At 31.7% G+C, this 27,920-nt stretch overlaps 4 protein-coding genes across 6 annotated transcripts; 3 read left to right on the top strand and 1 right to left on the bottom strand.

The window, feature by feature from the left end:
* Window positions 1–4,278: 4,278 nt before the first annotated feature.
* Window positions 4,279–6,594, top strand: LOC138340868 (uncharacterized). The gene is made up of 2 exons (XM_069293043.1): window positions 4,279–4,866; window positions 4,939–6,594. The coding sequence occupies exons 1-2, from the start codon at window positions 4,362–4,364 to the stop codon at window positions 5,367–5,369; spliced, it is 936 nt and encodes a 311-aa protein (XP_069149144.1). The 5' UTR covers window positions 4,279–4,361; the 3' UTR covers window positions 5,370–6,594.
* An 8,501-nt stretch (window positions 6,595–15,095) lies between these two features.
* LOC101247363 (CASP-like protein 1) lies at window positions 15,096–19,492 on the top strand. The gene is made up of 3 exons (XM_004229171.5): window positions 15,096–15,404; window positions 18,649–18,775; window positions 19,051–19,492. The coding sequence occupies exons 1-3, from the start codon at window positions 15,166–15,168 to the stop codon at window positions 19,273–19,275; spliced, it is 591 nt and encodes a 196-aa protein (XP_004229219.1). The 5' UTR covers window positions 15,096–15,165; the 3' UTR covers window positions 19,276–19,492.
* Window positions 18,489–22,979, bottom strand: LOC101247061 (divinyl chlorophyllide a 8-vinyl-reductase, chloroplastic). Of its 3 annotated transcripts, none has more exons than XM_010322908.4 (2): window positions 21,348–22,979; window positions 18,489–19,723 (listed from the first exon to the last, which is right to left on the bottom strand). In XM_010322908.4, the coding sequence occupies exon 1, from the start codon at window positions 22,651–22,653 to the stop codon at window positions 21,391–21,393; it is 1,263 nt and encodes a 420-aa protein (XP_010321210.1). In that variant the 5' UTR covers window positions 22,654–22,979; the 3' UTR covers window positions 18,489–19,723; window positions 21,348–21,390. The 3 variants fall into 3 exon arrangements, with proteins under 3 accessions (XP_010321210.1, XP_069154890.1, XP_010321216.1); XM_069298789.1 differs by having other exon boundaries at window positions 19,416–19,713; XM_010322914.4 differs by having other exon boundaries at window positions 19,416–19,675.
* Window positions 22,980–26,202: 3,223 nt separating this feature from the next.
* LOC138346988 (uncharacterized) lies at window positions 26,203–26,694 on the top strand. The gene has a single exon (XM_069294766.1). It carries the CDS (start codon window positions 26,203–26,205, stop codon window positions 26,692–26,694), a length of 492 nt encoding a protein of 163 aa, XP_069150867.1.
* The last annotated feature ends 1,226 nt before the right edge of the window (window positions 26,695–27,920 follow it).

The raw sequence follows: 27,920 nt of genomic DNA, 5'->3' as shown, positions 1-27,920 counted from the left end.
TTATTCATATTAACTCTTTTATATGTTTAGTTTCTATCTTTAGTAGGATTGGAAATTGAAGTGTCAGATTTATTATCAATTAGTGAACATAGAACGTGTGCCAGGCCTGTTCTTATGAATTGGTGCAAAAATTAGAAGGAAATACAGAAAGAAATATTTTCTGAAAGATTTGCAAAGTCTTTATTTGAAGTTGAATTGAGGGACTACATAAAGGCTTTGAAAAAATTGAGAAGAGGGTGCTTGAATGGTCTTTTGTATTACAATTTAGAAAAATGGTGCAAAAGGTACTTCAAATGACATAGTAGATGTGACTCTATTGATAACAATTAGTTTCCGTGCACGCGCTTTGCGCGTGTAACCCATGAGGGTATTATTTCTTAAAAGATAATACTACTAAATAATAAAATATGTCTAATTGAGATTTTTTACTTTGTTTTACTACTAATTGTGACACTTCAATTTTCTGACCTCCAAGTGAATGCATCGAGATAATAATATGAGAAATTAATAAAATAAACTTTGTTTGTAATTCAAAAAATAAGTTTGCAAAGATAAAAGGAAAAATAACAACTATCTAAATTAAATTTCTTGATAGTTCCATTTTATTGATAGAATAATGCTAGATAGTGTAAGATTAACTTTGAGTGAAGGAAAACAAAACCTTTTAACTTTTTTAATGAATGTGTTTTAAGTACTGTATTAAATTTTTATCCACAAACACATTAAACTAATTAGTTTACTATAAATATTTAAAACTAAGATGTAAAAAGTTTTATCATTTATATTTTAAAAATCATGATATTTATGAATAACTACTATTTTTATATAAAATTTAATTTGTCATACATAAATTATCCACCATTAATCTAATATTATATGTTTCACCTTTTTCTTCTATAAAAAGAAAAGAAAAGAGTAAACATCCTATTTTATCACATTCATTCTTAAAGATGAAAATTAATGTATATGTAAAAATTATAAGTATGGAGAAAAGAAAAAAAAGGTACACATGAGCAAGATAATTAGGTATTTCATTTTGTTTGTCTCTATAGTGAAACTGAACATTTGAGCATACAAAATACAAATATAAATTTAGAGCAACTTGCTAATAAAACAAGAATTCAACTATATGAAGAGAGACAAAAAAGTCTTATTATAATTCTTACTACAAATAAGTATAAAACTAACACATCAAGCTCCGATGCTTCAGTAATTGAATTCTTTGCTATTCTCGTAACTGAATAAGGGAATCTCACAACTTTCACCTCAAATTGTGACATAATATCACATGTTTAGAGTTCCTACATACAAGAATTGTAGGAGTGGTAAATAAAAGTTCTTATTGAAAAAGTTAAATTTATAGAACAAAATTATGGAAACATGAAAAGTCACATGAATTATTGTTAAAATAAATATAAAAAAGATAGAGATGAAATTTAATTTTAAAGATACATGAATCTACTTTAATTTCTTGATAATTACTCATTTTTATTTTTATTTTTATTTTTATTTATGTTAGAAATTTGAAAGGTCATTAATTTATTAGAGGGGCAAAATGGTAATTCAACTTTTAAGTTTTGAGCTTCATGCTTATAATAATATATGATATGATATGTCGGGAACTTGAATGCGTGAATATTCATTAAGTTCTTTTAATCTACTAGCTAGCGTAGGTTGCTGGGAACCTCGCCCATGAACTTCTTGGATGACTTATCGAATAATGCTTCCCAATGGCCTTTGTTTCTTTTGAAATATTCTACAGTTCCGTTGTATCCACAAACAATATAATGCGCTTGCAAGTGTCACTCTGTATACCTGCATCATACTACTTTTCCTTCTCATGTTCCTCAATGCCCATCGAACTTCCTCCTGCCAGTTCAGGCTTTGCCTCCGAACACCTTGCCAAACCAATAGTTTAGACCATAGACTTCCAGCATAAGAACATTGGAAGAAAAGATGATCAATATCTTCATCTGACACCTAACAGAGTGGACATGTTACTTCATCAGCTAATCCACATTGTATCAATCTGTCTCTGGTCAGCAATCTCCTATTCAGAGCAATATACATTATAAACAACCATTTACGAGCTCCAAAATTTGCCCATACCAACTTCATCCGTCCACTTTATCCATATCACCTCTCATCTTATAGTAGACCCTCTTAATAGAGTATTTATCCATCAAATCCTGCTCCCTATAACCAACTTACTGGAAATATTTGTGGATCTTCAAAATTCTCTAAAACCAGCCAGGATGTTTGCTTGGCCTGCACACCCCACACGGAGTTCTGTCTTCCATAGTAACTATGCACCCATATCACCCACAATTTGTCTTTTTTCTTGCTTAAGTTACATAGTAGCTTCCCAAGAGCAGCTTTGTTCCAGGTATGGATGTTGAGGAAATTCAAACCTCCATTATATTTGGACTTGCATAATATCTCCCAAGCGATTAGTGCTTTTTTTAATAAATCAACATTTTCTGACAATAGAAACCTCATGCATATAGACTCGATTTCTTGTATAATGTTCTTTTACAAGAAAATTATGTATAAAATAAGTTCAGGGGTAATAGCACCTTAGTATAGTATAAACGTGTCTCTGAGATTTTAGGCATAGTTTGAGGGGATACTTATATATTTTCCCCGATAAAAATGATAAAAAGAATTGGTCAATTAAGAAAGTTTCCAAAAACATGGATCGCTGATATTTCTCCAATGACTTTGAAGATTTTACAAGAAAACAAAAATAATCCAATGCAATGTAACTTATCATGAAATGGAGAAAGATGGTTTGAAGTTGTAGACAAGAGCTTTCCACGTTGTGTAGACATTGTTAAACACACTTGTAGTTGCAGAGCTTGGCAGCTTAAAAACATAGCATGTCCTCAAGATTTTGTTGCCCTACGTTACAAGCAATATGAACCAATTCATTATACAGATAATTTCTCTAACAAGGAAACCTATGTGAGAACATATGAATATTTTTTTTAGACTATATGAACATGTTGCCACCATCTGGTAATTCAATAGTTCAACAACCAACAATTAAACAGTTACCAGGAAGGTCAAGTAAAGCTAGAAGGAAAGAGACAAATGAAACAAAGAAAACTGAAAAGCTTAACAAATGTGGAGCTATTATCACTTGTAGCAATTGCCATGCAAAGAGCCATAATAAAAGAGGATGCCATACTCCTCCAACTGTTTCAAGTCAACCTGCAACAACTTCTTATTATGTTAGGATTTAGCAAGTGTGAATGGGAAAAGAAAAGAGAGAATATGAAAAGTGAGAGAACTACTTTGGAGGGAAAGTCATTTGCAAAGTGCAAATGAAAAGTCATTTGCAAAGTGCAAATGAAAAGTCATTTCTCTCATATTGGCAAAAGAAAGGGAAATTGTTGTCTTTATAGAAGGAAACACTTTCATTACTTCTTAAAGAGCTAAGAAGAAGATGCCCCCTCGCGCCGTCGTCGCTCGACTTCGGCTTCGGCTTCGGCAAATGATGTGACTGATTGATAAATTTTTTGGACAAAATTTATTTAATCAGTTTTTTTGTTAAATCAAATAAATCCTGTTAAAATTATCTCTTATAAATTTGCAGGTAACGGTAACATTCCGAAAAGTGGTTACTTTCCAAAAAATCGTTACTTTCCAAAACAAATGTTATTTTCCTAACAGACACAATTTTTTAAAAAGTTATTATTTTTTCCAAAAGACACAACTTTCTGGATAAAATGGGTCTGAACAGATTTCACTGAACAGACATGTTCCTTGCTGAAAATGGCTATAAAAGGAAGTCAATTTTTGATTTTTTAATACACTAAAATTTTTTCTTTCTCTGCATTTATTTTTCTCTCAAATAAAATCAAAGTGTCGATCGACTGAGTCTGTGTGACTTGTTGTTGTTCTTAAGTTCGTTGAAGTTAAAGAAGTTTGAGGTACCGCTATTTCTTTAACAGGTTTAATCCCTTTTATCTTGGGAGAAATTAATCCATAACCTTGGTACAGTGAGGGGATTAAATTTCTTAAGGACACACAGTAGTTTCTGTGGACTCGGATTAATTTTTGTATTTTATATTTTGTATGACTTCATCTTATTTCTGTTTCTGTTTATTAACCTTATAAATACAGGTTATTGTAAGAATAACAATCTTAAGAAATTTAACAGTTTCTGTATTTGAGGTTTCTGGAGATTAAAACCTTCATGGTTTTCTACTCTGCTTGAATTTTTAAAATTCATTCGATTAATGATTAAAAGAACATAAAAACTTTCTCGTTAAATCAGAAACAGTTTGTGTAAAGATTTTTTCCTTACTGTTAGTATTTCAAATACTTAACTTATCTGCCATTTGTGACAGAAAAAAATGACTAATTCAAGTCAAACAAATGCTGGAACAGTAAGTGCTGCAACAACATTGGTTGCACATAATCGTTCAAATGTTGCCTTAGCGCCGGCTGAGAAACCTGTAAAGTTTTCTGGAGTCGACTTTAAGAGATGGCAGCAAAAGATGTTCTTCTATCTCACCACAGTGAGTCTGCAGATGTTCATTAATGAGAATGTTCCTGTAATGTCAGATGAAACTCCGGCTGATGAACGGTTCTTGGTTACAGAAGTATGGACACACTCAGATTTTTTGTATAAAAATTATATTTTGAGTGGTCTGCAAGATAATCTGTACAATGTGTACAGCAATGCCAAAATCACAAAAGAACTCTGGGATGCTTTAGAAAAGAAGTACAAAACAGAAGATGCCGGAATGAAGAAATTCATTATGACAAAATTTCTGGACTATAAGATGATAGACAGTAAGACTGTCGTCACCCAAGTTCAAGAATTGCGGGTCATAATCCATGATCTCCATGCTGAAGGTATAAATTTATTTAATGCCTATGTTAGAAATATTAAGTTTTCCCTTAATACTCACATAACCTTTAATGTAGGATTGATTGTGAATGATGCTTTTCAAGTGGCTGCAATTATTGAAAAGTTACCTCCATTATGGAAGGACTTTAAAAACTACTTGAAACACAAATGCAATGAGATGACTGTTGAAGATCTCATAGTAAGGTTGAGAATTGAAGAGGATAATAAGGCTGCAGAAAAGAGATCACATGGTAATTCAGCAATATCTGGAGTAAATTTTGTTGAAGAAGATCCCACAAAATTAAAGAAAAGAAAGAAAGCATCTGGTCCAAAAAACAATCCTCCTAAGAAGAAATTCAATGGAAACTGCTTTAATTATGGTAAACATGGTCATAGGGCTAATGAATGTCGGGGTCCTAAGAAAGACAAGAAAAAGAAGGATCAAGCAAACTTGGCTGAATGCCAACGAAGAATTATTTTCATCATATACTCTAGCACTTACAGATGAAAAATTGTTTATGAAAAACTCTGTTGTTGCAAAGGTGGAAGGAACTGGCAAAGTCCTATTAAAGATGACATCAGGCATGGTGGTGACTTTGAATAGGGTCTCATATGTTCCAGAATTGAAAAAGAATTTAGTTTCAATTCCAGTTCTAACCAAGAATGAATTTAAATGTGTATTTGTTTCTGATAAAGTAGTAGTAAGCAAAAATGATATGTACGTAGGAAAAGGCTACCTTAGTAATGGTCTTTTCAAACTCAATGTAATTGTAGTTGATATGAATAAAGATTTTGCTTCTTTTACTTGCTTGAGTCTAAATGCTTATGGCATGAACATTTGGGACACGTTAATAACAAAACCTTGCGAAAATTGATTAACTTAAATATTTTGCCAAAATTTAAGTGCAATAAATGAGAAAATGTTAAAATTGTGTTGAATCTAAGTATGCTAAGCATTCTTATAAATCTGTTGAAAGGAATTCAAACCCTTTAGAATTGATTCACACTGATATTTGTGACATGAAGTCAACACCATCACGTGGTGGGAAAAAGTATTTCATAACTTTTATTGATGATTGCACTAGATATTGTTATGTCTATTTCCTAAATAGTAAGGATGAAGCAATAGATGCATTTAGGCAATATAAAACTGAAGTTGAAAATCAGTTAAATAAAAAGATCAAAATGATCAGAAGTGATAGAGGTCGAGAATATGAATCTCCATTTGCAGAAATATGTTTAGAAAATGGAATAATCCATCAAACTACTGCTCCCTACACTCCTCAGTCTAATGGAATTGCAGAAAGAAAAAATCAAACTTTAAAAGAAATGATGAATGCATTACTTATAAGTTCAGGTTTACCACAGAACTTGTGGGGGGAAGCTATCCTTACAGCAAATCAGATACTTAACAGAGTGTCTCACTCAAAGAAAAATGTAATTCCATATGAGAAATGGAAAGGTAGAAAACCCAATTTGAAATATTTCAAAGTGTGGGGGTGTCTAGCCAAAGTCCAAGTTCCTATACCTAAGAGGGTAAAAATAGGACCTAAGACTGTGGATTGTGTATTTATTGGATATGCCACAAACAGTAAGGCATGTCGATTTTTGGTTCATAAGTCCGAACATCCGGATATTCATGATAATACGGTAATGGAATCAGATAGTGCTGAATTTTTTGAACATATCTATCTGTATAAAACTAGACTTGAGTCATCTAGTGGGGGATCTAAACAACCCGGAGAAGAACCAAAAGAGAATGAACAAAATGAAGAAAGTCCAAGACGCAGTAAACGTCAAAAGACATCTACTTCATTTGGATCAGATTTTGTAATATTTCTTCTTGAAAGTGAGCCTCAAACATTCAAGGAAGCAATGTTGTCTAGCGACTCAACCTCTTGGAAGGAGGCTGTTTATAGTGAAATTGAATCAATCTTAAACAATCATACTTGGGAGTTGGTTGATCTTCCTCTAGGGAACAAACCCTTGGGTTCAAAATGGATCTTTAAAAGGAAGATGAAAGACAATGGAACTATTGACAAATATAAAGCAAGACTTGTTGTCAAAGGTTTTAGACAAAAAGAAGGTCTTTATTATTTTGACACATACTCGCCAGTGACAAGGATTACATCAATTCGGATGTTAATTGCACTAGCTGCAGTATACGGTCTTGAAATTCATCAAATGGATGTGAAAACAGCCTTCGTAAATGGAGAGCTTGAAGAGGAAATTTACATAGAACAGCCTGAGGGTTTTGTAGTTCCTGGTAAAGAAAAGAAAGTGTGCAAACTTATTAAGTCACTTTATGGGCTAAAACAAGCACCAAAACAATGACATGCAAAGTTTGATCAAACCATGTTGTCAAATGGATTTAAGATCAATGAATGTGATAAATGTGTTTACATTAAAGATACTCCAGATCAGGAAGTTATTTTATTTCTATATGTAGATGATATGATTATAATGAGCAAAGACATTGCTAATATAAAAGATACAAAGTGTATGCTTGCTAGTAAGTTTGATATGAAAGATTTAGGAGTTGCTGATGTGATATTAGGAATTAAAATCCTTAAAACTCCTAACAGTTTAGCATTGTCTCAAACTCATTATATTCAAAAGATACTTGAAAAATTCAAATTTTTGAATTTTAAAAGGGCAAAGACTCCAATTGATGTAAATCTTCATCTTGCAAAGAATAAAGGTGAAAGTCAATCTCAATTGGACTATGCTAGCGTATTGGGAAGCTTAATGTATGTCATGAATTGTACACGACCAGACATAGCTTGCGCTATCAGTAAACTGAGTCGATACACAGTAATCCTAATCATAATCATTGGTTGGCAATGAAGAGAGTTTTGGGATACTTAGATGACACTCAAAACTATGTTTTACATTACAATAAATATCCAGCCGTTCTTGAAGGATATAGTGATGCAAATTGGATTACTGGATCAACTGAAACAAAATCCACAAGTGGATACGTTTTTACTATTGGTGGAGGAGCAATATCTTGGAAATCATCCAAACAAATATGTATAGCTCGCTCTACAATGGAGTCTGAATTCATTGCTTTAGACTAGGCAGGTGAAGAAGCTGAATGGCTACGAAATTTCTTAGAAGATATTCCATTTTGGCCCAAACCAATGGCCCCTATATGCATACATTGTGATAGTCAAGTTGCAATAGGAAGGGCTGGAAGCATTATGTATAACGGCAAGTCTCGTCACATAAGACGAAGACATAACTCTGTGAGACAACTACTCTCTAGTGGAATTATCACAATTGACTATGTGAAGTCAAAAGATAATGTGTCGAATCCACTTACAAAAGGCCTAAATAGAGAGGGAGTTGAGAAATCATCGACGGGAATGGGACTATGGCCGAGAAAAAGTCATCGTGGTGGTAACTCTACCTAGAAGACTGGAGATCCCAAGATCTAGGTTCAAGGAGATAAAACAAAGTCATTGATGACGGTTCAACATTGTCAAAGGAAAAGAAAAAAATATTATTATTTTATGGTCCATTCTCATGATGAGACAATGTTTAGTAACCAGGATAAAGACATAAGGACTTTTTAATGGTTCCTAAGTTTGATACAGAGAATATCAAATGGTGTATCTATGGGATAACACATTTAAAAATCACCTATGTAAGTGTGAAGTGTAAGTTGCTTCAAGGAGAATCCGGTAAGGCCAGTTCTTTAAACAGTTACTATATAAGATGTGTTCATGGCTGAAATGAACAAAACAATGAAAACTAAGAACAGTTCAAGGGTTAATTGTGTGACATATGTTGTCTAGGTATACACCAAAGCTCGACTGTTCAAAGATATCAAATCTACCGATTAACCGAGTATATCCGATATATGTTCACTATGGAAAGTTTAAAGGGAAACCTACTTATCTAGATACGATTAACCTTTACCTACAAGACACACAAGTTTTTTCATGCATATGTTTTAACAATAGCCTTCCTCATTCATGTGGGTGATTGTTGGGATTTAGCAAGTGTGAATGGGAAAAGAAAAGAGTAAATATGAAAAGTGAAGGAACTACTTTGGAGGGAAAATGAAAAGTCATTTGCAAAGTGCAAATGAAAAGTCATTTCTCCCATATCGACAAAAGAAAGGGAAATTGTTGTCTTTATAGAAGGAAACACTTTCATTACTTCTTAAAGAGCTAAGAAGAAGATGCTCCCTCGCGCCCTCGTCGTCGCTCGGCTTGGGCTTGGGCTTTGGATTTGGCAAATGATGTGATTGATTGAAAAAAAATTTGGACAAAATTTATTTAATCAGTTTTTGTTAAATCAAATAAATCCTGTTAAAATTATTTCTTATAAATTTGCAGGTAACAGTAACATTCCGAAAAGTTGTTACTTTCCGAAAAGTCGTTACTTTCCAAAAAAAAGTTATTTTCCTAACAGACACAATTTTCCAAAAAGTTGTTATTTTTTCCAAAAGACACAACTTTCTGGATAAAATGGGTCTGAACAGATTTCACTGAACAGACATGTTCCTTGCTGAAAATGGCTATAAAAAGAAGTCAATTTTTTATTTTTTTAATACACTAAAATTTTTTCTTTCTTTGTATTAATTTTTCTCTCAAATAAAATCAAAGTGTCGATCGACTGAGTCTGTGTGACTTGTTGTTGTTCTTAAGTTCGTTGAAGTTAAAGAAGTTTGAGGTACCGCTATTTCTTTAACAGGTTTAATCCCTTTTATCTTGGGAGAAATTAATCCATAACCTTGGATACAGTGAGGGGATTAAATTTCTTAAGGACACACAGTAGTTTCTGTGGACTCGGATTAATTCTTGTATTTTATATTTTTTCTGTTTCATCTTATTTTTGTTTCTGTTTATTAACCTTATAAATACATGTTATTGTAAGAATAACAGTCATAGGTAAATGTAGCAATTGTCATTAATATTTAGTTGAATATATGCTAATATGTTGTATTATCATAAACAGATCAAAACAAATAATGAAAATGATAGAGGAAGAGGTAGAGGAAGCGCCAAAGGAGGTGGGGAAGCCTCAAGAAAGCCAAAAGAATGAAAACACTTGCAATAGAATAAAGTTTCCTCAACAAAACCAAGTGAATGAGGAGGAAGAGGGAGAGGAAGACACATATGAATGGACAGAGAAAGGGGATGCCTCAAGGTAGACAAGAAAATGATAACAAGCAATGAAAAAAAGATGTCTCAACAAAACCAAGTAAATGAAGGAACAAAATAGAGGAAGAGACAGAGGAATAGGTATGTCTCAAGAAAATTACGAGAATGAAGGCACTAGTGGTGGAAAGACTTCAAGACCTTTTAAAAGGCCAAGGATGGCAGGATTTGGAGTATTAGTTGGTGATAATGGTTTTACAACTCTTAGAGTGTGTTTGGTACGAAGGAAAACATTTTTTGGAAAATGTTTTCCAATTTTCTCATGTTTGGTTGGGACAAAAGTTTCGGAAAATGTTTTCCAAATTAACTCATTTTCCTTAAAATTAAGGAAAATGACTTCCCTTCAAAAATTAAGGAAAACATTTTCCATAACTCTCCTCCATTTCAAATTACATTTTTTTGGGGGAAAAACATCAATTTAAATAAATATTTTCAATTTCAAAATTTTATTTTTTCACCTGATTCTTGACCCTCCCCCCACTCGGCCAACCCCCCCCCCCCCCAACCCCAACCCCTCCCTAAAAAATTAATTTTGCTTTTTAAAAATATTTTCAACTTCAAATTTTTATTTTTAAACTCCTACCCCCCCTCCCGGCCAGCCCCCCTACCAGCCCCAGCCACCCCAATCCCCAAAAAAATTAATTTTGTTTTTTAACAATACTATCAACTTCAAATTTTTATTTTTTCACTCCTATCCCCTCCCCTCCCCTCCCCCTCCCCCCACCACCCCCAAAAAATAATAATTTTGATTTTAAAATATTTTAATGTCATAAATTATTTTTTACTCTAGTAAAATTAAAAGATGTCTCTCAAAAACATTTTTCATTCATAAATCAAACACTAAATATTTTCTACTCACCAACCAAACATGATAAAATAAGTCAAAAATTCACTTATTTTCCAGGAAAACATTTTCTAGGAAAACATTTTCCATGGAAAACATTTTTCTCCATACCAAACACACCGTTAATGTAAGTACAATCATAAATTATTAATTAGATTAGAGATTTCTAACTTAAATAATTTTACTAACCTTTGTGGTTTATTTATACAATCTGGAATGCCAAGTAGAAGAGTTGTTGATATTGGTACAAGAGTTTCAGAGAGGTCTGATGAGGCTACTGGAGATATTGACTATCAACCACGTTTTGAAGTGAAATGGAAAGGAGAATCAACCATTATCAAAAATAGACTTCAACAAATGAGGGGTGAAAAAAGAATTCAAACAAGATCTGAAATTGTTGCTAATAATCAAAGCCAAAGAAATTCAACTACAAATAAGACCAATTTTTCAGGAAAATAGTTGACTTTGGTGTTGTTATTGTTGTGTTATTTACACTTCTCTTAATATTAAACTATATTTTGGTGTATTATTGGGTATCAATTGTGTGTTGCCAAGTTTATTTAGGCAACAACTCTCTTCATTGTGACATTTAATCAAAGTTGTATCAACTTCAAACTTTCAATAAGGATGAAGTGAAGTTCTCATATGTTATGGTGATTGACATTTTGTTTAGTTTTTTTTTATTAAGTATGAAAGAAAGTTGGCAAAAGAGATTAGAGAAAAGGATCAAAATCGTCATTTATGTTTGAGTCAAGAATCAAAGTAGTTTTTTTCTTTTATTATACAGTACTAATAGTTCTTCATGTTTCAAGAATTGGTACACTTTTAGTATTTTCTCTAATCATCTGGAGCCTTCCTTTGCACGCGAAAAAGCAAATACATGATAATCTTACTTTCACCGTTGCGAGTCAGATTTTATCGTCTTCTTTGATAACTCCATTTTCAGTTGGTGTAGACCCAATTTTCCCCTTCTTCTCCATAGTATCCATCTCTAATTCCATAACTTTGATTTTTCTATTATACAAACAAAAAAAAAAAAAATGAAGGAAATTGTAAGCATCTTGAAGGGACCTACTATAAATATACATGTAGTTTTTTTTTAGTATTTATAAAAACAAGTGAGCAAAGGAGATTATTGATCTACAAAAGCTCATTCTACATACTCTGTGATCAACTCATCGTAGGATTTCTTTTTCAAATCTTGTCGACGCTAACAAGTTTTTATATTCGACGTTGTCACTCTCGTTTTTCCTGTACTTTTCTTCTGTCACTCTTCTTCTCTAATATATATACGATATAATTAAGTTGATTTATTATTTTTGTATTAATCTTGCTACCAAGTTTTTGTTTCACGTGTATATATAATACAAAAGCAATAACAATGATCAAAAAAATAATTATAAGTAGGAGTTGATTCTTTGTCATTGTTGTGCCTCAACAACATAGTTGCTTCCAAGGATTGACCAAGCATTTAATGGAATTTTGAATAAAATTTTAACTATAGGATTTGATTGAAGAAGAAAGGGAAGAGAAAATAGAATCCTGACGAGGAATTAGGGATAAAAAACTGAGTTTTGGGGGAAACTTGCAAAAAATCTCCATTGAAAAATCAAACAGACGTTTGAAAGAATACTAAAAATGTACTAAAACATGAAGGATTATCAGTGTTCTGTGTTAAAAGATACGGATTATTTTGATTCTTAACTCAAGTATAAAGAATGATTTTGATCCTTTTACTCTTTCAATTATTATTATCATCCACAAGATTTATCAGTCGTTATCAACCATTAATGTTAATCACTCCACTAGCTACTTTCTATAATTATAAACATATTTAGAATGATATATATACTCTGATGATATTAGCAATGGTTCAATGAATAAAATAAGGGGAGTAATCAGGTAAATAATTGGGTCGTTAATCCAATCAAAGTTAACATATTGAATTTGAGTGCAACTTAGATAAATAATTGGGTTGTTAATCCAATCAAAGTTAACATATGAAATTGAGTGCAACTAGGATAAATACTTTGTCTATTGGGTCTAATTTGTGTGATTTTCTCTTATTTTTAGCCTTCTAAATGTTTCCTTTTAAATTGGGCCTATTTGGGTCTAATCAACTGTAGAAACTAAATGGACCAAAAACATAATGAGCAACCATCATATGTAGCAAAAACAAAAATTATTTTTATATATTATAGATATAGTTTGTATAATTGTGTTTTATAGCAAATATAAATATGTATATTTTGCTATGAAAATACAAAAGAAAACAACAGATATATATAATTTATTTTTGTTTCGGTATACATATACAAAAGATAAATTGTACAATCTGTGTTTGTATAAAGCGAGAAAGAAAGAAAGGCAAAATAGAACTGACAGGAAAATATTTCTATTGTATAATTATAAGTGTATAGGACGAAGATATATATATTTGCAGGTGTATATACAATATTTTCTCGCTTTATACACAATTATATTTCTGTTTGTATAAGCGAGAGAGGCAAGGGAGAGACCGGCGAGCGAAATCTGTGAAAGTGACGAGCGAGATCTGGGAGAGGAGAACAAAAATATATGTATATATACATTTTTTTCTTGCTTTATACAAACACAAACGTATAAAAATACGTTTGTGTTTATATAAAAGCTAAACAGGCGAGAGAGAGAACGAAAGTGGCAAGCGAGATTCACCTGGAGAGAGGCGAAATATCAACAGTTTGCTATGGGGTACAACTAAATTATACTATATTTACAATATTTAATTTGAATTGATAGTTTGCTATTATATGCATTTTCCCCAAACATAATTCAACCGTACAATTGATGTTTTAATTTCATAACAAAGTCATTTTAATTATTATCTTTTAAATTAAAAAAATAGCTAAATATGTGTTGTTTGATTTTAATTTTTTTGGTGCACCTAATTATTGAAAAATATAATATTATTTGCTATTCAAAGTTCGAACACCATATGAGAAATTTCTAACTATCGACATTACCTCCAACATCATATGAGAAATTTCTAACTATCGACATTACCTCCAATGAACACTCATAACCACTAGTATTAGCAGCACCTTCACCATCACCATCACCAACCGTCGTCTAATTTTTTAAAAATATTATATTAACATAGTATCTTATTTGATTCTGTATTTATTAATTTTAAAATAGAACTAATTTATTTATTCAGATATTGAGATTAAAGAACAACTTTATAATTTTGTAATTCAAAGCTTGATTTAACATCTTAATATTCAAATTATACTTAAAGGTTAATTAGTATGTTTTATTTTATTTATGTATATTTAAATTTAAATATTTCAAACTTAATAATATCAATAACGTAAAAGACATAGACCCAAAATTAAAAGGAGATAAAAGTCCAATCATTTGTTAGAAAAATGTTGAAAATAATGTTAAAGTTAATTAGTTGAACAAACTAGGCCCCTTTATCATTGTCCTCTGTCAACTCTCTTTTGGTAGTTAGTAGTTACCTCAAGTAAAAATATATACCTAAAATTCTCATGAACAAGTCCCATCAACCTTAATTTACTCTATTACCAAAAAAAAAAAAAATTTACTCAAGTAATGTCACAACTTTGATAGGGAAAAGTATATTAATCTTTTTGACTTACATGACATCTAAATATCTCTCACACGCTTTAATTGTATGGAGTTACATAAGCCAAAAGGTATAAAAAAAATTTAAAAAAAAATTAATTTAGAAATAATAAGACATTAATTTAATCAAAGTATATTTCTAAAATTTCGGTCATATAATGTGATATACTTGTGCCTTTATCTATTGATACGGAGGAAAAAGGGAAGTTAGGTAAATGGGTGATTCATCAAATTACAAATGATTTTAATGATTAATAAGACTACAAGGAAGTGTTAAAGTTGAAGATAATCATTAAATCATTTTCAACTTTATGTAAATTAAGGTTCTAGTCCTTCACGTACAAAATTGGACATAAACATCAACAAGAAACCCAATTATATAATGTATGATCATTGATTCTACATCAATCCTAGCGTCACGAATATTTTCCACATCGTTTGAACATTAACGTAGTCGAACTAGCATCAATATAATTATGTTTTATTATCCAATTAATCAAATAAAACTTGGCGTGTGGGCAATTCCAACTACCTTAATTAGATTAAGTTTTTTTTTATAAAAAAAAAGTCTATAAATATCACTATCTATTGTGTTGATTATCACTAATTAACTTAATTATCATTTAATACATAATTTTTGGTACCTCTAGTGTTGTGTACCTATGGCTAGTGAACCTGCAAAGGTTGTTCCCCCAACCGAAGCTCCGGTGGTGGAGCCTGAAAAGGCGGCTCCACCACCTACAACTTGGCCCACTGACTACTTTGCGGTGGCTGATGTGGTGTTAAGGTTGTTAGTGTTTGCTTCGGCGGTTGTGTCTGTGGTGGTCATGTCAACTAGTAAGGAAACTAAAATGCTCCCAAACCCTCGTCCTGCTAAGTTCACTCACTCACCGGCACTCATGTAAGTTTTACGTATCTTTGTTTTGGTCTAACGACAGTGACGATGTCAGAATTTTTACTAAGAATTTCGAAAATAGGCTATGGGAGGAAAACATACTGTATGGGAAAAAGATTGATATGCTTTGGAAAACAATGTAATAACATGTTTGGCCAAGGTTTTGGGTGGCCAAAAATGTTTATTATTTTGTTTTGAGAAAGCACTTTTTTTTTTAAAAAAAAGAAGAAGAGATATTTGATTTAGCTTTTGAGAGAGTGAGTGTTAGGAGGGGAGTAGTTCTTTTTAGAAACCAAATAAGAGTAGATTTTTTTTTTCTTGGAAAAGGGTCTGATATACCCCTTAACATAATCATTTGGAGCTGATATATTCCTCGTTGTGAAAGTGGTTCATATATGCCCTTATCGTTATACAAACGGCTTACATATACCCGTGCCATTACAAAATGACTAATATATATCCTTCATTTAACGGAAATTAAAAAAAATAATTTTAAATTTATATTTATTACTTTTAATTTTTTTAAAAAATTATTTAGGGGTATATATGATTCTTCTATCAAAATACAAGGTATATTTTAATTTTTTTCATACATAAATTATTTTTTAACCTCTTTTATTATAATTATTTGAGTTTCTTATTCTTATTTTATTTTTTTATTTCCTTCCCTAGTTTAAAGAAAAAATTTAAACTATTTTTTTTGTCTATATTGTAATTTGATTTTTGTATTCGAAGAAAAAAATTTGGTCATCTACAATAAGTTTTACAAAAATATTAGTGAAACATAAATAAATTTGATTATCAAAATAGTAATTTTAAATTAGTCATTGAAACAAAAAAAAAGTCAAAAAATATGTTTGACGAGGATTAAATTTACTCATATGGAATTATATTTTTGTAGAAAAAAATAATAAAAAGTTAGATTAAAATTATTTTTTTCATTTCCGTTAGAGGAAAAGGGTATATGTGAGACATTTGTTTACAAGTAGAGGTATATATGAGTCACTTTCATAACAAAGGGTATAATAACTCTAAATGAGAAAGTTGAGGGATATATCAAACTCTTCTCCCCTTTTTCTTTTTCGAAGACACTTTGAAAAGCTTTTGAGAAAAATACATTTAAAAACACTTATAATTAGCTTGATCAATCTCACAAGTGATTTAAAAATTATATTGACCAAACATAATTTGTATTCCATCAAGTATACTCCTAACCATCTTTTTTTAAAAGAACACAAAAATATAAGTTGATTTTAAAAGTTTGTTCAAACAAGCAAATATTGTGATTAGATTTAAGGAACCTTAAATGTGTTTTTATCGGTTATAGTATAGCAGATAATATCAATAGGTATGATATGCTGATAAATTCTGAGATTACAATATTACTAAGGGGTCGTATAGTACAAACATGATAACACATGAATTAGTAATGCATGAATTAGTTACGCAGAGATTAGTAATGCAGGGATTGATAGTACATGGATTATTTTTGATCAAATGTTTGGTTCATTACTTTTCACTTAATCTTATGTTTGAGTTGTAACCTACGAACAATTTCTTTCCTATTATACCCTTGTGTAATTATAAAAAATTTTATTTCATATAATTGAATCAAAGTAGATAACCGGACTATAACACTATAATTTATTTATATTAAAAAATAACAAAAAAAATATATGTTATATAAATTGAAATAATTTTTTTTTCTTTTTTGTGCGTGATTAATAACAAGAATTTAATACTACGCAACAGTTGAATAGAATTCATAGTAAAAAAAAAAAAGAAGCTAAATCTTTGTTTATTTCTTTTTTTACAAATTTAACCCTGTATAATTATTGTATATGGCAACCGGATGTTGACAAAAGAGTTTAAACTTAAAATGGAGATCTATAAATATACTTATACAATTTTATACCAAAGTCGCTTACCTGGATAATAATTAATCAAAGTTGTTGTGGACAATGTTATTTTTTTTTAGGATTTTCTATTTCATTTAATAACTAGCTAAAGTTAAAAATATACCTCAAGGAGATCTTTGATGACATATTTCTAATTTTTTGTTGGTCAAGTATATCTTAAAATTAATATAGATTTAAAACTACTAATATTGTTCAATAGCTAAAGCTTATTAAAAATATAGTTCAAGTGATTAATGACGAACTACATTGAAAAAAAAGAGAAAAATATTAGTGAAATCATTAAATTACACTTAATGAATTTAGAGCATTAAAAAGAATATTTATAATTATTTCAATATTAATAAAAGAAAATGTAATTACAACAGAAATTTAAGAAAATGAATAAAGAGATAGTTTTGTCATTTATGGGTCTTATCCAAAGTTTAACAAATCTTTGATTAGTTATCCCTTCATTTACTAGGGATTAAATAAGACCACACACATATCATGTATAAGCAATTCATTGATTAAATAAAATAATGTAACCAAACAATGTATTAGATGGTTAAATTTTAATCCATGGACTATTCTACTTAAGGCCCCCTACCAAACGAGTCCTAAGAGTCCGGTTGGATTGACTTTAAAAATATATTTTAAGTCAAAAAAGAAAAAGTCAAACTTAAATAACTTTTAAGTCAAAAAATAAAAAATAACAAGGAGACCTACTTTTAATTTTTAAGTCATTGTAAACTTATTTTAAGTTATTTTTAAATTGCCAAACACTTTAAAAGATTAAAATGACTTATAAATAAGTATGATTAACTTCTAAATCAATCCAAACGGACTCTAAAAAGTGCTTATTTAATTTGGTCATACGTTTGAAAAGATAGTATTGATTGATACGTAAGAGAAACTGTTAAAATAAAAAAAGAATTATGACTTTTCTTTAGAGTAGAGTTGAAATCCATGATGTGTTCCTAATTCACGCGTATACTCTTACAAAAGCCAACATTTTCTTCACGTGTATCTGTTCTTTTCCAATTTTGTATAGTAAAAATCTGAAAATATGATTATAAAACAATTAGCAAGTGGATTTACAGCTGCCACAACAATTATATTTTTTGAGTCACATCTCATAATTAGGATTCTGTCAAAATTTCTTATTTTTATAGCATCATTTAATTTAATGCATAACATATCTTGACACTTGGCTATTCTATTTCACCTTCCTTATTTTTTCTTGTTTATCTTTTTTATTCATTTTGACTATAATTTGCATTGATTAGAATTGAACTTTAATTTCAAACTAGTTTATGAAAGCTAGCTAATTCTAATGAATTTATGTGTTGCAGCTATTTTGTAGCAGCACTCTCTGTGGCTGGTTTCTTCAGCCTAATTACTACACTAGGCTCATTGTACTCCCTCATCAAGCCTGGTTGCTGTGCAAAGATCATTTCCCACTTCATTGTCATTGATGTAGTAAGTTCTGATCGCCTTTTTCTTCAACGATAGATTAAGATGGAATTAGGTATCTCCAAGGTAACGTGTATTGTGCTTGAGGCCTCCCGAGCTTTCTGTTGTATCACTAGTTCCATACAATGTTTTTAGGAAGTAGGTTATGAAATTTTGGTGTGGACTATACTATCACAGTCAAGACACGCGTAGAATATTGTTCACTGTGACTGTGGCACGTTTATTGATTAAATCTTGGGTTTACCAGTACTTACTAGCTTAATGTTAATGTAAACTTGCAGCTTTTGCTAGGAATAGTGGCATCAGCAACAGGAGCAGCAGGATCGGTGACTTACGTGGGACTAAAAGGCAACACTCATGTGAGGTGGGGAAAGGTTTGCACACTGTATGGAAAGTTTTGCAGATACGTAGGAGCTTCTATAGGAGTCTCATTGTTCGCGAGTGTTATGCTTGTGCTACTTGTTCTCCTCTCTGTATACTCCCTTTCTAAGAAGATCCCCAAGTGACAAGACAGATGAAAAGTGAATTCTTCATGTATAGCAGAACAACCCTTGGTAAATGTCAGTATGTGAAAGTGTGTGTGTATGAGTTGTTCAAATTTGGGTAATGTTTGGCCATTTTCTTGTGCAGCTGGTGAAAGTAGACATTGTACCAGTTCTTGTATATGAATTCATTGATGTACTTGTATTGATATTAAACAGAAAATTCTCTATCTTCGATCAATTGTTATCATACAGCAGAGGACCAAAAGCATTTTGGAGTCAATTGTGGTATACCAGTTAAGCAGGTAAAATATGAAGACTGGCTAAGACATGAAATAGCCACAGCTCCATATCTAGGACTTAGATTTGATTGCAATGTCTTTGAAGCTTACCGATACTTGAGGCTTCATAGTCATCATGGGCCCTAAATTTAAGATGGGATGTTTTGATGAGGTCCAAATCCTATAGCAACCTTGAATGAACACCTCAACTATTAAACAGAACTCGCTATAAAAATGAGAAACTATAACATTTGAGAATTGGCATCTATTGGGATACAAGTAACACAAGTACATATATTGAAACAATGGAGCATTTCCAGTATCTATACACAGAGACTAACAGTGCATGCATAATCTTCTAAATAAATAGTTCAAAGAAAAAGAAGAAAAAAGGACTATAATATTGGACAACGTCCAGAATCAAATAAACGTCTCTGTTCAGACTAGCCAAGAAAAAGATAACCTATTATCTACATAATTATCCTTATCAGATTTTGAGTTAAACTACTCTCACGATTTTTTTTCCCGCAAGCATAAACCTTACCATATTAATGTAATGAAAGAAACATTTCCAAAGACAAACCAGAGTAATAGTAAACCTTTCTAGGATGCTATCATTATATTAAGATAGCAACCAGAGGAGTATTTCAAGTGAAAAGTATATGTGTTAAACAATCTTGAGTATCCTATGGAGTGTAACGTAGGGCACATATCACCCTTATCTTTTCGCCCAGGAACCCTGCTATATACTTGTTGGAAGCATAAGACAAGTAAATACCACCTAAAATTACATATATTGCACTATCTAAGGAGAGAAAACTTAAAAAAGAATGAAGAAGGGAACCTGATAAGTAATTGCTAGTAGTCCCAACCATATAACAAACATAAGTGATGAGTCTTACAGATGTAAGGTTGTTTATGTACTCAACCTCAATTTGAATACCTCATCTAAAAACAACTAAACCTGGTCATTGCAGGCAAATTAAGTCAACTGTGATAGCAATGACCAGTCCTATAAACATGTATATTAGTTAACTCGTACAAATAGTTGTCTCAACATACTTATTAGTATATATTATCAGAGAATAAGATCCAATCCAAAATAAAATTTATGAGCTTCTGAAATTGAACTCAAAAACAGAAAGGTGCCAAATAAGCATCACCTTTTGAGTACATCCACTTGTGTCATAATTAGTCACTCCAGCTCATTAGAAATTTAAACTTGCAAGTGAAAAGCTTTTCCCAGTTCAGTTATATCTCTCCCAAGTTTGCTTGAAATTCCATCAAGAGGAGTTGCAAGGTAAGTTATCTAACTGTTTAAGCAAAACTACAAAAGAGATCACCCTTTTATCACTTAATTAGCTCCCTCTCCACCATTCTGGTCTTAGACATTACCCTCGAAAAAGGATTATAAAGTGCACACATGGTATAAAAATCACCTTTTTCTAGCTTAAATACCACCAAATGGCTATCTATAGTAGATCCTATTAAATGCAGTTTGACAACAGGGTAGTTTCCATATTTGTATGCAGAAATAGAACTCTCTAATTTGAGACAACACTGTTCAACAACAGTTCTACTCCGCCATCTGTTTTCTAGAAGATCTTAGACTCCGCAGTTCGATGGCAGGATAATTTCCATTTTCTGTATGCAGGAAAAGAATTCTCTAATTTGACACAACTAGTTGATATGTGCACATTATAACTAAGCTGCTTAACATTTCAGAATGTAGCATATATTCATATTAGAGTATAATTTACACATAAATAAATTGTAAACTTATTAATATCTGCTACAGCCGGACAAACTGCATACCTCAAAATTGATTTGTCAGAGAGTATCCTCTTTGATGGAGTATTTAGAATATTGTTTGCTCTCCCAACTCCTGACCAGCCATTCCTTCTTTCAGTACTCTTTGGAAAAAATCTTCCAATGTATCATTTCCATAACTTGGTGTTGCCTCAGCATTATATTCACCAGTGTCAGGATCCCAAATCAACATGCTCTCAGCAGCATAATACCTACCAATCTTCCCAAACTCGGCCGCATCTTCCAACGAAGGAAATATTTTTACAAGGAAGTCAAGAAATCCTATTGCAAAATCCATTATTTCAATTGGCACCTTGAGAAATTTGGGTTCTTTCCCCACAAGTTTAAACAACATTTCCCCTTGTTCTAAAGGTGTCAATGCCTTCCCAGGTCCTCCAATTGGCAAGACCTGATTGATTTTATCCTCTTTCAGTACACAATCAGCCATAAAAGAAGCTAAATCTTGTTCGCTTATCGGCTTGCAAGCACACAACTTTCCATCCCCAAACATCACATAAGGTTTCCCATCTTTCACCAATTCAACCTGACCTCCTAAGCTCTTGAAAAATGCAGTAGGTCTAACAATACTATAAGTAAATCCATTATCTTCTTCAGCTTCTTTCATCAATTCCGCCTCGAATTTCAGCTTAGCTCTTTGAAATTCAAGAAGGGGCTTTTGAACACAAATTGCAGACAGCAAAACAAAGTGTGAAGCCCCAAACTTCCTCCCAGCAACAAGACTATTCTTTGTTGCCTCATAATCGATATTCCAAGAATCTTTTACCCCACCATTTCGACTAGCAAGACAAGACACAACAACATCAATTGAAACCCCTAAACCTTGTACACTTTTCTCCAAAGTCTCCAAATTGGTAACATCAGAAAAACACACATTAGCTCCATTTAACTGTTCCAAGGTATCATCTTTACTATTCTTCCCTTTAATACCACTTTTTTCTCTAGCAACAGCAATAACATTAAATCCTCTACTGGTTAACTCCTTAACCACAAATTTCCCAATGTACCCAGTTGAACCCACAACCAAAACATTGATATCTTTTGGATTTTTACCTCTGAATGAAATCTTGGGGGTTTCGACAGTAGAGGCAGCTGAAGCTATGATGGGTTTAAGCTTTCTTGAACTAACTCTAAAGGGTCTACCAGATACATTGACAGAAAGAAAAGGAGTTGCATAAGGGACTGTTCTTACTTGAACATGATTGATGAAATGAGATGAAAAAAGTTGCCTAAAGTTTTGATCTTTAGTTGATTGAAGAAGTGTGAGTCCACTGGAAGGAGCAAAAAGAGACATTTTCCTCAACTAGTTCAAGAAACTTGGATGCTGGCCAAGAATTTTGGTGGTCTTAATCAGTAGCATTTCATAGGAAAAATAAGAAAAATAAAATTTTGAGGTGGTTGATGACAATGGAAGTTGAGCTCATCATGCTAGAATTAGAATGATTGGTTGAAATTGGAAGGGAGAACCTGGAGAATCTTTATCCTGTTCAAAAACAATAAATCCATTGGGCCTTAGATCTTTTATCTCATGGCAAATGATGGTAACTTACATTCAATATCACTAATTAATTCGAGAGTTAATTATGTAAATACACTTTAATTTATAATATTATGTGTCTAATTAAATTTTGATGTGTTCATATAAATATATGTATCTTGATATATCTGAGTTAAAATTAAAGATAATTTATTTTAGATACATTATATTTAAGCATAATACATATATTAGACCTTAAACTTGGCTTCAAATTTTAACTTTGTCCTCCAACTTTCATAATGCATAAACAGACACTTTAACTATCCAACTTTTAAATAAATAGACACATGAGTCCTACATGGAACAATACACGTAGGACAAAAATAACATGTAGGATGACCAGGGGCGGGCCCACAGAGGGTCAAGTGGGTTCACATGAACCCGCTTCGTTGAAAAATAACACTGCATATATATGTATATTTAATTATTTTTTAAAAATTTATATGTATAGATTAACTTTTGACCCCACTAACGCAAGTGTGACCCTTGGCCTAGTGGTAAAAAAAGCATAATCTCCCGTCTACGTAAGTTCAAATCCTCATTCCCACTTTGTGAAAACCCTGGGTACGCCACTGAAGATGACATGTGGAACATATGTGTCTATTTGTTCAACTTTATACAAGTTTAAGTGTCTATTTGTTAAATCTAAAGTTGAAGGGCATAAATGTAATTTAAAACCAAGTTAAAGGGTACATTTATGTATTATACCTTGTATTTAAGTGAAATTATATATATATATATATATATATATATATATATATATATATATATATATATATATATATATCTTGTCTCTCTTTCATTTCATTCTCACATGTATCTGGTATTTCACATAGGTGTGAATCACACTAGATACACACAAATACATGTATCTCGTATGTATTTAGTGTAACTTATATATATTTGAGATACACTCACTTTCCTCTTCATTTTAGTGTCTCCCGGTAGAAAAAGTATATCTAAATATATTTTTCTTAATATATTAAAAGTAATAGTAAATTTGTATCATGAAAGTATAGATAAATAGAGTAGTATATATAATAGTGATTCCCAAAATGATTTGTTGTTGTCCATCATCCATTAACAACCCAAAATGCCCGAAACAAATGGCCCAATATACAGAATTTTATAAGTGTAAATTTTGTATATAGCATTATGTGTAGTATTATTATCAAGTTATAGCATTAGAGTTTCAATTTCATTTTGTAGTATTTAATATCTCACTTTATAACATTTTATTAGTAATTATATTGTTAATTATAATTTATTAAAAAGAGTTGTTATTAAAAATTAATTAAAAATTAAGTGGATAAAGTGATAATGAGTAATTAATTTTAACGATTAAGAATTCTGACAACATAAATTAAGTGGCTTTTGTCAGTGATAATTACTGCATTTATTCAATGTTGCACGCTTGAGAATTTGAAGAGTTTAACTTTTTATTGAGTTAAATTAAAGGTAGATAAATGATTAGCATTACAATTATTCTTCATTCCAAAAATTCTCTATTATTTTCAAATTTCTTTCAACATATAATTCATTTTTTACCCCAAGAATTAAAGATTATTTTCATAGTTGCATATTTCACTTCTGATGTATAACTTTGTGTCAATTTTAATTAAACACGGTGAAAAGTGAAATTTTGGGCTAGTTTTTAGTTATGATTTGTTTCTTTTAATTATAAATTGTTGGTTTTATTTAGATTTGTTGTTTTTTACATTTAAAACAGTGTTAAATTTTTTTGTTAACTGTATTATTTGTAATACAATTTGTAAGTTTTTTTTAAAAAAGAAACAGTATGTTCTATATAGCGTACATGAAGTCTGAAGTTTATCTTTTTAGTAAATCAAATGTATATGAAACATGTATCATTTGTGTATGAAATTTTTTTCTTTAAAAGTACAATATTTTATTTCTATTTAAATTATAATATATGTTATTGTATGAATTTTGTTTTTAAAATGTATTATGTATCTTTAATTGGAGTATTGTATAAGTTAGTGAATGATATAATTAAACGTGTATGAATTATATGAACTGTTTAGTGTATAGGTAATTGAATCATATAGTAAATGTGTATGAAGTGTGTATGAATTATGTAGTAATTATACATTATATTTTACTAAAATATTATTTTAATATTATGAAACAGGAAAATACGTCGATTTTCGGATGGAGGGCATCATATATGATGCGTTTACTCTCTATATTGGTTTAGTTAATGCAATAATAACTCAACTTAATATAGAAGAAAATATAAATTCTATTGAGATAAAATACATTGTTAACGATATTTGTCCCCTATTACTATTCATAATGATGTTGGGGTAAAGGTTTTTAAAGGATCAGAAAAAGGTTCATTTGGATTTCTTTTCAAAATATCCTTTGTGCATCTCTTTGGTAGATCATAGAGATGCATAATGAAAGTCATAGTGTTATTTGTAGTTTTGATGATTTGACAAACTTAGGGACCTCATAAAGGTACTGGGTTTTCTACTTGAGTATTGCAGGTGTCTTCTTTGAAGTATTGCAGATGAAACAAACCCAGGGACTTAGTAGAGGTACCAGACCCTCATGATGATGAGCCAGTCAACTGCCAGCTGGAGACGTACAGAAAGTAGGTGCACACTTCCCGATGGCGTCAGAAAAGTGTGACCTTTCCAACCAATGGCAAAGAAGTTTAGGAAAGTGACTTTCCCATATAAAAGGCACTTTTCTAAACATTTGTGTTTTAGTTTTTGCAACTTGATAAAAACTTTTCAAGAACTCTTGCGAAGGCTACACAAAGCAAAGGCAGAATCATTCCTAGGACAACAGCAACATCTGGAGCTTTTCGTCTAGTTGTTTAGGAATCTATTCTCTTGTTCTTAAATTGTAAACCACTCCTAAATCTATAAAGGAATTGGTGTGTTGTGTTAAAAGTCTAGGTTGTCCAGGTGGGATAGCTTAGTGGGTAGATTGTTTTTCTACTTTGGCTTGTTGAGCAATAGAGGTCTATTGCTTAACAGTAAGATTGATAACTCTTTCTTACGTTTGGTGTAATCGTGTTTCGCTTTTGCTTTTGAAGATTAGTGGAAACGATTGAAAATCCTGTGAGACAGGTCGTGGTTTTACTCCCTTAAGCAAGGAGGTTTCCACGTAAAATCATTGTGTTGATTTTACTGCATTTAACTTTCTGGTAATTTTCTGAAGTAAAGTAAGGGACCTGGTCCATTACTATTAAGTGAAGCCACACATTCTATCAAGTGGTATCAGAGCAGGCACTACCTATTTGGTTAACACCAAGGAAGTGATTTTGTTCTAAGAATGACAGCTCCACTTAACCTCAAAGAAGGTCAGTCATCACACAGACCTCCTCGTTTCAATGGACATTTCTACAGTTGGTGGAAAGTTAGAATGCACGACTATCTCATGGCTGAAGATAGCGAGTTATGGGATATTATACTAGATGGACCCTTTGTTCCAATGATGGAAGTAAAGGATGGAGAAAAGACCATTACTGTTCCAAAGCCCAGGCAGAAATATGATGATGCTGACAGGAAAAAGATTGAAAAGGGTTTCAAAGCTAAAACTCTTCTGGTCTGTGGGATAGGACCTGATGAGTACAACAGAGTGTCAGCCTGTGAGTCTGCTAAAGAAATTTGGGATTGCTTATTGACTGCACATGAAGGAACTGAACAAGTCAAAGAATCCAAGATTGACATGCTCACCTCACGATATGAGAACTTCAAAATGAAGGAAGGAGAAACTATACATGACATGTTCACCAAGTTGTCTTCTATTACAAATGAGTTGTGAAGTTTGGGTGAACCTATAAGCATGACCAAACAAGTCAGGAAAGTGCTTCGAATTCTTCCAAAGTCTTGGGAGAGCAAAGTTGATGCCATTACTGAAGCTAAAGACTTGAAGGTGCTGACCATGGATGCCTTGATTGGCAATCTTAAAACACATGAGATGAATCGAAACTATGATTTGTCAAAAAAGGAAATCAAGAAGGACAAATCATTGATGTTGAAGTATAAATCGGATGAAGATTCAAGTGATGATGATGATATGACATATCTCATCAGTAGATTTCAAAAGATTGTGAGAAAAAACAAAATGTATAAAAGAGGAACAAATGGGACTCGAAATGCTGCTCAAGGAGATACTTGCTACAAGTGTGGAAAATCTGGACACTTCATCAGAGAGTGTCCTTTACTCAAGAATGAAAACAAGGAACATCAAAAACACAGGGGTGACAAAGAAAACAGAAGGGACCTGGTACTTGGTAACAGAGATCGTAAAGCTGCTGCTGATATGGTTGTCAAAAGGGCTCTTGCTGCATGGGGGGATTCTTCTAGTGACTCAGAAGATCTTGATGAGCCAAAAGATGTGTCGATGGTTGCTGTGCATGAGGAGGAAACTGTCTTCAATGAAATGTTTGCTCTCATGGCACACACAGAAAATGAAGAAGAAGACAATCAGGTAACTCTTCTTGACATGAAAATTGACTTGGATAAATATTCTCTTAAAAAATTGAGAACCTTGGCAAAAGTCATGTTAGATTCTGTGAAAGAGTTGACATCTGAAAGAGATACCATGATTGCCGAACTTGAAATTTTAACTGAAAACAAAGGTCAATTTGAAGACACAATGTCAAGAATGGTGTCTCTAGAGTTAAAAAACTCTGAACTTAAGAACCAGTTGTGTCAGATTACTGAAGAAGCTGAAAATCTGAATGGAAAGCCAAATAGTCTGCAAGCTGAAATTCAAGAAAAATTGAAAAACTCTGAGAAAAATCTTAGTTTGTCACTTGAAAAGAATAACAAATTAGAATAGGATGTTGTGAAACTTAAGAAAGAGCTTGAAAATTCTCTTAAGTGGACCAAATCCTCAAAGTTGCTGTCAAATGTGACAAATCAGAGTAATTTCAATAAGAAAAGACTAGGAAGTCTGAACATAAGTCCTCCTTATAATCCTCACAGTAAGTATGTGTTTGTGTCCAACAATCTGTTGTGTCTGCATTGTGGTAAGAATGGACA

The sequence above is a fragment of the Solanum lycopersicum genome, chromosome 1, assembly GCF_036512215.1.
Source record: "Solanum lycopersicum chromosome 1, SLM_r2.1".
In the NCBI taxonomy this organism is placed as follows: Eukaryota; Viridiplantae; Streptophyta; class Magnoliopsida; order Solanales; family Solanaceae; genus Solanum; species Solanum lycopersicum.
Note: the sequence above shows the minus strand (reverse complement) of the source record. Positions and strands in the feature narration are given on the sequence as shown.

Excerpts from the sequence above, each read along its gene's own strand:
- LOC138340868 (XM_069293043.1), top strand. The coding sequence starts at position 4,362 with ATGACTAATTCAAGTCAAACAAATGCTGGAACAGTAAGTGCTGCAACA. Across the intron at positions 4,867-4,938 it reads CCATGATCTCCATGCTGAAG|GATTGATTGTGAATGATGCT; the intron begins GTATAAATTTAT and ends CCTTTAATGTAG.
- LOC101247363 (XM_004229171.5), top strand. The coding sequence starts at position 15,166 with ATGGCTAGTGAACCTGCAAAGGTTGTTCCCCCAACCGAAGCTCCGGTG. Across the intron at positions 15,405-18,648 it reads ACTCACTCACCGGCACTCAT|CTATTTTGTAGCAGCACTCT; the intron begins GTAAGTTTTACG and ends TATGTGTTGCAG. Across the intron at positions 18,776-19,050 it reads ACTTCATTGTCATTGATGTA|CTTTTGCTAGGAATAGTGGC; the intron begins GTAAGTTCTGAT and ends GTAAACTTGCAG.
- LOC101247061 (XM_010322908.4), bottom strand. The coding sequence starts at position 22,653 with ATGTCTCTTTTTGCTCCTTCCAGTGGACTCACACTTCTTCAATCAACT.
- LOC138346988 (XM_069294766.1), top strand. The coding sequence starts at position 26,203 with ATGACAGCTCCACTTAACCTCAAAGAAGGTCAGTCATCACACAGACCT.